Source organism: Notothenia coriiceps, unplaced genomic scaffold (assembly GCF_000735185.1).
Source record: "Notothenia coriiceps isolate Sejong01 unplaced genomic scaffold, NC01 NC01_scaffold00022696, whole genome shotgun sequence".
NCBI classification, from domain to species: Eukaryota; Metazoa; Chordata; class Actinopteri; order Perciformes; family Nototheniidae; genus Notothenia; species Notothenia coriiceps.
In genome coordinates, this window is record NW_011355397.1 from 1 (window position 1) to 11,042 (window position 11,042).

Below are 11,042 nucleotides of genomic sequence, written 5' to 3' on the forward strand. Positions count from 1 at the left end.
CACAGACGACCCTGAGCTGCACCAACAGGCTGTAAATCAGGTTGTTGAGTGGACTGATAACAATGCTCTTGAGATCAACACCAAGAAAACTGAGGAAATCATTTTTGGCTCACCATCTGACTCCCATAAAGTCCCCATTGTCATCCATACAGATGAAATCAAGCAGGGAGTTTCATACAAATACTTGGTGTAATGATTGACCATCTGCTGTCATGGAAGGATCACATTGAATATCTGTGCAAAAGGACAAAACAAATCATTTATTTTCTCCGCCGTCTTTTGGGGCGAGCAGAGAAATTCTTCTGTTGTTCTTTACATCTGTGATCATGTCTATTCTGCAGTACTGCAATACTACCTGGTACAAATGTTTGTCAGCAGCTTTAAAATCAGAACTGCTCCACCTGTTAAAAATCTGCTCAAAGATTGTTGGTCAACCCTGTCAGAGACTCTATGACTCAGCCTATCATAACAACCTAGTGAGGCTGTCCAACAACATCATCTCTGACCCAAACCATGTTCTGAACAGTGAATATGAACTGCTACCATCTAATCGGAGATACAGGGTCCCACGATTCAATAAAGTCAATGCACTCCTTTGTACATCAGTCAATCCTCACAGTAAATACAGAGCTAAATCACAGATCAGATGCACGCTGAAGGTTCTTTGAGCATGTTTTTCTCTCACTGATTGTGCTGTTATGTTAAATGTTTGTTGTTTGTGTTTCAAGTATTGTGTCTGGATACTTGTCTGTTGACGTTGGACATGGAGCTGCTGTGACGCAAGTCAAATTTCAGATTTGATCTGACCAATAAAGTAGTATCGTATAAATCATCAAATGTTATGTTTAATTAGACAAAGAATGAACGGCCAGAGATAAAGGCTGTTTCAGCTCAGTTCTCTGTGATTTAGCTTGATGTTGAATTTCGTTAAAGGTCCGTCAAGAATTGCCAAACATATAAAAAGCCTTTTCCAGGCTTTCATTATACATATTTCTATCTAAAACAAGTGTAATTTGCTTGAAATGTAAAGTACGTGTTTTGGAAGCTCATCCTAAATAAAGTGTAGTAAATGAAAGACCTGAAGAAGGACGAGTGTTGATGCGTCCTGTTATTAGCTCTGTATGAGGAGAATGATGTAGCAGTACAGTGTGACTGTCAGCACATCTGAACAGCTACCCTGTGGGGGGGAGGGGGGTCCGGTCAGCTGGGGATGGACAGTGCTCCTCTGCTGTGTAAGCTCTTTACACTCCTCGAGCTGTAAGCTCTTATTGTACAATGCTGCGGACACTCTCAGCCACTCAGTGAAACCCAGGCCACCACTGAAGGAAATAAGCTGGAGTACCCGTGTCCTTGCTAGCTGCTTGTTCCTAATCCTGGCTGAGGTAATCCTCAAGGTCGAACTGGACCACGTGTTCCTGCACTGCTACACAAAACACTTCAGGGTTACACTGTTTATGTCTGCCATCTCTAAAATGGTGATAATATTAAAGGGGGTATTCTGTTCTAAAGAAAACATACAACTGGTGTCAAATGTTGTTTTTTGGCCTTTTCTCACTATTATGGAGTTGCAATGATTGTATATTTTTCATTCAAGTAAAAACTGTTTCCCTCCCTGATCCACAGCATGAAATAATATTGAATGTACAGACTTAGACAATAAAGATGAGTCATATTGACCCTCATTCTTTCCCCTCCTCCAGGGTAAAGTAACAAAGGGAGCGTACCGGTTCCACGCTGTGATAACGACCTTCGAGATGATTCTGACCGACTGTCCGGAGCTGCGCAACGTGAATTGGCGCTGTGTGGTGATAGACGAAGCCCACCGCCTCAAAAACCGAAACTGCAAACTACTTGAAGGACTTAAAATGATGGACATGGTGAGTGGGGGCCAGGGCAAGAAGAATCGATTCAGCAAGTGGCGAGTGGTCGCCATCGGTTATCTCTAGGGCTGTTTGACACCTAAGAAATTCCACAAACAATACTTAACTTGTCGACTAATCGCTCAGTTGGTTTTATCTGCAGAGTTTATGTTCACAAGTTTAGTCTTTTAATTTGTTTTGTAAAGCACTTTGAATTGTCGCGTACAGAAAAGTGCTATATAAATAAACTTGCCTTGCCTACATCACATTTCATCTTGAGTTAACCAGAAATGTGCCTTAAGTTTCTTGGAAGTTAGTCATTGAGCTTTTATATTACACATTTTTTTTTTTTTACATAAATAAATATTACAGTGGACATTTTGTTATTACTTTCATTATTATTGTTTTATTTATTTTATAGGTTTTACTATTTTATTGTATTTATTCATTTTGTGTTGTGTTATTTGACCAAGAGGGATCATTGTTTATTTGATTTGTATTATCACACCTAGTTGACCTCTTATGTCCCTGGAACTGTTATATTATGGTGTTATGGTGTTACGCTGTGTACGTGCTAAAAGGTTTCAATTAGGGATGTCCCGATCACCTTTTTTTGCTCCCGATCCGATTCCGATCATTTGATTTTGACAATTTGCCGATACGATTTTTCCCGATCCGATCTTTATGCAATGCATTAAGAGAAAAAAAAGCATTCAAGTTGTCCCTTAAGGTTATTTTTTCTTATTTAAATTGGATATTCTATCCAACATGGATATAGCTTCTTTCTTTCACAGCAGCATTGGATCAGTTCAGTTGTGCAGCATTGGATCAAAACAAAATAAAGCTTTCGGTACTCGTTAGCTTACTGCTACAATTAGACACTGCGCCCTGCCCACTCTGTTGCCAGATTGTAGAGAAATAAGCAACCAGGTCTATGAAAACAAGCCCCAAAGAAGCAACACATACATGATGTTCTGTAATTTGAAACCAAAACTAAGGCCTCAGGATGACTTTAAGACTTGAACATGGTCATTTTTGTTTTGTAACATTGAATACAAAATTTTTTAAAAAAGTATTAATACAAAAAAAATCCCGATCCCCGATTTTTTTTCTTCCGATCTTTTGAAAATCACGTGATCGGCTCCGATCCCCGATCACGTGATCGGATCGGGACATCTCTAGTTTCAATGTTTGACCTGAGGTGAATCTTTGATGTTTTCCATTTTGTCAAAGCAATTTGAGCTGCACCTGGCTTGTGAAAAGTGCTTTACAAATAAAGCTTTATTATTATTTATTAAAACAAACAACCTAGCAACTAAGATGGGTCAGCTGATAAATATGAAATCATTCTTTTATTCCTTTGCACACTCGCACTAAGATAATTGAGCTCAGAGTAAGGTCCACAGTACATATGAATCAGAATCAGGGTTATTACCGGGTACATTTACACTTGCAGGGAATTTGCTCTAAGAAAAAAAGTTGCGATAGTAGGTAAAAAAATGTGAATATACTAAAAATAAGTATTTTTAAGCAGTGTGCGTTTTTTGGCACACTGATTACAGGGTATGTTTTCTTAGCCAGATTTGTGTAGCTTTTCAAAGCTCTTGTATGGAGTTGGACAAAGCCTTCATGTGAGACACTCAAACGTCCTCTCTCCTGTCTCTCCCTCTTGCAGGAGCACAAAGTCCTGCTGACAGGGACTCCTCTCCAGAACACGGTGGAGGAGCTCTTCAGCTTACTCAACTTCCTGGAGCCCGAGCGCTTTCCCTCTGAACTGACATTCATGAGTGAATTTGGAGACCTAAAGACTGAAGAGCAGGTAAATGGAAAACTCTTCGGAGAGGGGAGGACCTTCACACTTCCTGTGGTTCCTTCACTGACTGAAGTGTTAACCCTGCTTCCCACGCTCTCAGGTCCAGAAACTGCAGGCCATTCTAAAGCCCATGATGCTGAGAAGACTGAAGGAGGATGTGGAGAAGAACCTGGCCCCCAAGGAGGAGACCATCATAGAGGTAGGACTGATATCTGAACCGTCTTGTTCTGGTGATGGTTTCCATACATCGTCATTTCATGGATATGTTTCAGAGAAGGACAAAAAAGAATTGCGTCAACCTTTTTCAGGTGGAGCTGACCAACATGCAGAAGAAATACTATCGGGCCATTCTGGAGAAGAATTTCACTTTCCTGTCCAAAGGAGGAGCAGGTGGAGGAGCAGGAGTCCCCAACCTCCTCAACACCATGATGGAACTGAGGAAATGCTGCAACCACCCATACCTCATTACTGGTATAAACACACTTCCAGTAACTAAATTAAAAAATAACAATTCTGCCACAAATAAATCTGGGGTGTCCATCTCATTTAAGTTCAGGGGCCATATACACCCAAATCTGGTCTGAAGTGGGCCGGACCAGTAAAATCATAGGATGATAACCTATAAATAACAACAACTCCTTCCCTTTGTTTTAGTGCAAAAAATGTTCACATTGAATGAACTATATTTGTGCAGTTAATATCTTATCTGTCATTTCTACACTTTGCCAAGTCACTCCACTGGCCCTCTTGGACTCTCTGGTGGGCCAGTGTCTGTATGTTTGACACCCTTGGTCTACATGTTCCAAATGTTTCTCTGATGAGTTTCAATTGTCCTCCCTTGTCCAGGAGCGGAGGAGAAGATTGCGGAGGAGTTCAGGGAATCCCACGGTGGCCGGGCAGACATGCCTGACATGGCCCTCCAAGCCATGGTGCAGGCTGCTGGCAAGCTGGTGCTCATCGACAAGCTGCTCCCCAAACTGAAGGCGGGGGGCCACAGAGTGCTGGTGTTCAGTCAGATGGTGCGCTGCCTGGACATTCTGGAGGACTACCTCATCCAGAAACGGTGAGGACAGAGACACGTTTCCTCAAAGGGTGCCAAGTGTAGGGATGACCCCATTTTAATCCTTTAACAAGAACGGGCTTCTGCTGATACACGGGCCAATCAGATGAATGACAGCTGCTGAGTTCACAAGATGTTCCCTGGGAAAATGTAAAGACATAGCAGCAGGAGAAATGTTGATGTCTGTAAATATCAGCTGTAGCTACTCAGGTACTGACTCAAAGTATTGTAGGTCCTAGTAGGAGCTGCAACTATTAGTTGATCAACATCAAATACATTTTCCAACTATTTTAATAACGGAGTTATCTTTTCATTTATTTTCAGAGAAAAATAATGACTGGTTTGAGCTGCTGAAATGCATTATTAATGTGTTATTTTTGTGTCTTAACTTCAGTAAACGGAATGTCTTTGCTTTTGGACTGTAAGTCAGATAAAACAGAAAAGATAATCACCGTGGTCTTCAGGGAACTTTGGTGGACCCGTTTCCTGATTCACCAAACAACAAATCGATTCATCAAGAAAATAAGGGAAATAATAATCCTTAACCCTCTGAGACCCACGGGACCGTATACGATCCCAAATATCACGTTGCGTTGAAAGCATCATAACTTCTCAGCTGTTTGAGCCAGAGACATCCCGTGTGTTTCCTCTTAAACCAGTGGTTCTCAAACTTTTTTCAATAATGTACCCCCTTTGAAAAAAAATGCAGCCAAGTACCCCCTGGTCAGCGCAAAAACAATTTGTTAGGGACAAAAAGCCTATATAAAGAGGTACAGCGCTGCACCATCAGTGTCTGATTTATTAAAACAACAACACTTCTTGTAACTGAGAAACACTTAAATGCTACATTTCAAATGTTTACAAACCATCACTAAATTCATGGCAAGCCAATTTTAACATCATGCAATAACACTGAGACGACATTAGTTGCATTGAACTGATCTTTTAAATAAGTTGTACTTACAATGTAGTGAGAAACATGGGCTTGTGCTTCACTGAGGACCTTTGTCATTCTGACAGGGAGGCAAGCTGCAGTTATTACACTTCACGTTTTGAAATATGTGTAACTCTGTTAATATAAAACCCGGAGCAAAATACACTAAGAGTTAGACCTAACACACTTAGCTAGTTCATCTACTCTGGAACTAGCTAAACTAGTTATAAATATATTTATTCTTTACTGTCGGGTCACTTATTACAGGTTCAGCGAGCTGCACGAGACTGACGGGATGTCAGGAGAGGGAGAGGAAAAGAGAGCACCCCGTTTATTTTCCCCATTTTATTATCCAGAATTACTGTAAACCTTTGAATAAAGTAGTTCATCTACTATTAGTAGTTTGTTTGAATGCATTAATTATGTTTTTTTTTACATTAACATAAAATAAATCTCACGTACCCCCTGCAGTACTCCAACGTACCCCTAGGGGTCCGCGTACCCCCATTTGAGAACCACTGCTATAGGACACTACAGGAGAGGGAACACCCCAGAAAGCAGAATAGGGCCCCTTTAAATATATTTTTCAGTGATAATGTGACTATTTTCCCAAAAATGATCACTCTTATAGTATCGTGAATCATATTGCAATTGAAGTATCAGTAAAAACAATCAATAAATGACTTTTTCTAAGCCCTGCAGCTGATAACAATGAATCTTCTAGGAGGCATTAACTGCTTCCACACAGACTCTTCTGTGGTATGCAGGAAAAGTGAAAAACAGTCGTGTCAGCTCATCACAATCACGTCCATCACACACACACACACACACACACTATCAGGATCTCTCGGAGGGGGAACTAAAGGCTTTCAAACAGATCCCAGTGATATGGGTAATTACAGACCAGCCCTCAATGACAGGCCGTGCTCTCTCTTATTCTGAAATATCAGGGTTGAGTGTTTCAAATTACGATCACTGACTGGTGCAAACACGCCTAAAACTCTTCCAGCTTCAAAAACTAAGAAAATATAAAAACACAAATGTTCCACATGAACAAACATCTCCAGCAACTTGACAACACATGCAGCGTTTAGGGAACATTCAGCAACTTGAGGAGACATGCGCAGCGTTTACTGAAAGCTGCAGAAACCAAACGCTGCAAGAAGCTCAGAACACAACGGAAACCAGGGGACATTAAAGAGTAGGGATGGGTACCGAGAACCGGTACTAAGTCAATACCGGTACCTGATTGGACGGTATCGGTATACCGTTAAGCCGCTGGACAAACGGTGCTGCTATCGGTATATCTGTTACGTCTACTTCCTTATTTTAACTTTAAACCATTCTGGTTGGTTGGGAACCCTCATCCCGTGTGATGTATCCGGTTTGAGACCCCTCTGATTGGCCACTGTAAATGCCACTCCTCATCTCTCTCAACGGCGCTCTTATTATTGTTGAGAGACTCCCGCAGGCATGGCGGACAGAGCGAAGCGATCCAAGGTCTGGGTGCACTTTAAAAAAATGTAGTGGCGATAGTGCAAGGTGCAATCTATGTACTCAATTAGTTGCTTGTAAAGGGGGTTACAAAAGTAACTTAATGAAGCATTTACAAACGAGACACTCATTGAATCTTAAACGGTGCTAGCGATACTGCTAGTGATAATAGTGCTAATGCTAGCGGGCTTCAGCCGCGCCGTGTGTAAATGTGACCTGAGCGAAGGCTCGCAGGCAGGTTAGCTGCTGCGCAAGGGTAATATGTTTTGTTTACCTGGGTGCAGTCTTGCAGGCACATCGCCTCGTCTTTTTTTAGTTTATTAACACCAAATTATTGAAAAGTATCGATAAGAGTATCGAAAAATACCGATACCGATAAGCAGTACCGGTACCGGTATCGATAAAATCCTAACGATTCCCATCCCTACTGAGGAGGCTGTCGAACTGACAGTGATTCAGCCCTCTGGCTCGGATGAAATTAACCGTTTGGACAACCACTTTCATGACGTGATCAATTTTTAACGACTTGCAACACAATGCCTCCTGGTGCAAAATACAGTGGAATGTCCAAAAACGATCTCCTCCATTTGCTGCTTGTACTTTCTCCCTGAATTTCGTTGCAACACCTGCTTTTTTCCCGATCATTGATGGCGCGCCGTCTCTAGCCAGACTGACAGCACGGGTCCAGTCCACTCCAACCCTGTCCAGTGCTTCAACGAGAGCGCTAAAAATGTCATCCGCTTTAGTAGTGTCTGTCATAGGAACCATCTCAAGGAACTCTTCGGTGACCGTCAAAGTCTCATCAACACCACGAATGAATATGGCCAGTTGAGCAACATCTGTAATGTCAGTGCTCTCATCGATTGCAACTGAAAATGCTACGAATGACTTGACTTCTGTTTTTTTCTGGCTATCCAAATCTGCTGAAAGATCGGCAATCCTATCCTTCACTGTATTCCTCGTTAGACTAATGTTGGCAAAAGCCTGTCGCTTCTCAGGGCACACCATTTATGCAGCCTTCAGCATGCATGCTCCAACGAAAAAGGAAACGTGTCGTACTTTCTTTCCGGCTTTACTTACCCGACCTAGAATCATGTAAAAATTCTCCTCCAGTTCATTAAACCTGCCGGGAGCCTCCTACAACTTGTTAAAATTTACCGGGAAGCTCTCCTTTTATCCAAGGGTGAGGGGGGCGAGCCGTACTCCTGGGACCGTGACATTTAACTACTATACAAGTACTCAATGTCTTGAGCAACAATTACCGTACAGACAATTCCCATTCCATTCTGTCATTGGCAGCGTGTAACCACTCCATACGTCGATTTCCCTGTCCAAATGGGTTGGGTCCTGTCCCTCGGAGCTAGATATCTCGGTTTCGACGAGATCTCAACCACGTCGTGTCTATATCTGTGCTGGTTATCTAGGTGTTAGGTCTCTTCCGAATTCATACCGAAATAGTAAGTTGTCTACTGAATGAGGGTCAGCGTACTAAACACATAAAGGAATTTTTGTTTTCACTGTGTCACTCGTTGTCTCTCTCAAAGACCGGCTATGACGGGGTAGTACCTTTCATTTAATCAGTCAAGTGGTGTTACTATATCTCAAGTGTCCTTTGTAATGGTTCGTAATGATATTCTAGATCTGTACTTTTGCAGTCGTGGTCATAAGGTGTAGTTTTACCGAGTGACACTCACCCTGTAACCGCGTGGTGAAAAACTGTACCGGTCCCACCGTCACGAATATCTTTTACTCTTGACGGTTTTTCATACACCTGGATACGTTCATGTTTGTCGTCGACATGCATTTCCTTGTCTACGAATGTTGGCGTGTTTGTCTGTGGAATGAAATACGACTGTCCATCTGCCGGATTGGACAGTTTTACGTGTGTTAAACCCAGTCACACGATACGGATATTCGTTCTGTTTTTATTTAAGCTCAGTTCCACACTCCCCTTAAAAACAACCTATACTGTTCTATTCAGGGTCAGATGTACCAGGATAAAGGGAGTGTCACCTTTTCACGTTTTTAGATCTGAACACTTCAACACTGGTTCGGTTAAGTTTTGCTCTTTGTCTTTGGCGAGACTACTGACTGAAAACTCCTGTCTCGTTGTAGACCGTTTTAGACGGCAACTAGATTGCAATCAGGTCATAGATATGACACCCATTGTCTCTGTCTTTCTGTGTCTCACTCGAACCCCAATAGAAAGTTCTTAGGTCAATGAATACACCGTCACATACACCTTCCTTTCACCTCCTAGTCGATGCTGTTTATAACTGATAACATTAGTCTACTTACACGTTATTAGGGAAATTGTTAAATCCTTCGACCATTGAGTAGACTCAGTTTTGTTAGCCCAATAACGTTACCTACTCCTTTACGTTAGGATTTTCCTTTTACTGTGTAATAGGACTGGTTGAATGGTAGTTCCACTGCTTTCGTCACCCCCCATTTCCCACATAATATAGTTTTGGTTCCAATACCCAGGCTTTGCTGATGTCGTGCTATACATCGGTTCCCTATGTCAGTCTTCTCCCCACTTTTGTACTACTCTGTAAAAGTTGGATGGCGATTGGAGTGGTCATAGTTCTCACAATTACGGTTTTCTTCGTCGTGGTCCTGTTAGACTAAATGCCAGTTTACCTACATTTTGACGAATGGATGCTGGGCGTGGTCTAGACACTCTATATGTACCTTGGCGGTCTTTCAAAACTCCAGTTTAGGTCAATTTTTCCACTTTAACCACTGTTCGATCTTTCAGTGATATCACCGAATTTGTTCAGTCCGTCTTTAACCTTGTTTTACGACGTACTCATAGACTCCTTTTCTCAAGGATTCTTGGTCCCGACTGGTAACCAAATGGGTTTTCTTTGACTTTTCACCTTTCACTATTACTATTATAACCCAACTACTGTTATTAGTAGACGTCGATCACTATTGTTACGGTAACTTTTCAACAATTTCTCTACCGATGTCGATATTAAGGCCTACTTCTGAACCCTTTGAAGGGAGTCCGTAGACTAAAACTGTTTGACTAAGTTACACTTCTCGAAGGTTCGCTTGCATAGATACGACTTTGTTTATGAACTTTCCAAATTTACGTCCTATTATAGTTAACAGGACGCTTAGGTGAACTTGGAACTCTGGAGTGCTTTAGCCACTCGTAAGTTTACGTTTTTACCGCCCCCCACCTCTACGATCACCTATGGCCTGCGGACAATCTAGTCCGCTACCGTTTGTATGCCGGCGCGCCCGGCCTAGGCCTGTGGCCGCCTCGTCGTAAAGTCGAACCGCGGGTGCTCTCAGGACTTCCTGAAACACGTTTATTCATCCGATTACCTCTCCTCCGTTTTTTTTGACCGGATAATACTTAGGAAGAGTGATCACCCCGCGGTGATGACGCGGGGCCCGATGGCCATTGGCACTCTCGCGGTCGGTCTGACATTTTGGTCACTCCTCATTCTCATTCACTAACGTCAGTTATTGGAGGACCTGTGGGAGTAGGGTTTACGAGAGACAGTTTTTTCTCTTTTCACCTGTGCCTCACGGCTCAAAAGGTTCTTTTTACCTGCCGTAAGGATAAAAAAATGTCTCCATTTACCTTTTTGGACAGATACGACAACACACCAAGCGTCGTTCAACGGACACGAGGTTTCTTCTTATATTATAAGCGACGGAATACTCTGAGTGGTACCTTCTCTTTATGCTTGACGAACGTTTCCTGTTGCCTCTTTTCTTTACTATTTACGGGACGATAGTCCAGATTTCTTTGTTGTCCGTCAAAAATGGGGCTCGGCTCTTATATTCACTGCGTCGTCACTTTTCGGTCGATAGAGTAGCGATTGCTCTTATCGTAGTCGGAGTTTCGGGTATGAGAGACTC

The 11,042-nt window shown here is 42.3% G+C and overlaps 1 protein-coding gene across 1 annotated transcript in view; it reads left to right on the forward strand.

The window, feature by feature from the left end:
- Positions 1–1,009: 1,009 nt before the first annotated feature.
- Positions 1,010–11,042, forward strand: part of LOC104954053 (chromodomain-helicase-DNA-binding protein 7-like) — a gene marked incomplete at its 3' end in the record, with an annotated part of 22,840 nt that continues 12,807 nt past the window's right edge. Inside the window, exons 1-5 of the mRNA XM_010781108.1 lie at positions 1,010–1,877; positions 3,535–3,678; positions 3,773–3,871; positions 3,981–4,143; positions 4,519–4,735. Of these exons, the coding sequence (XP_010779410.1) occupies positions 1,755–1,877; positions 3,535–3,678; positions 3,773–3,871; positions 3,981–4,143; positions 4,519–4,735 (746 nt within the window). The remainder of the gene's footprint in view (positions 1,878–3,534; positions 3,679–3,772; positions 3,872–3,980; positions 4,144–4,518; positions 4,736–11,042) is intronic.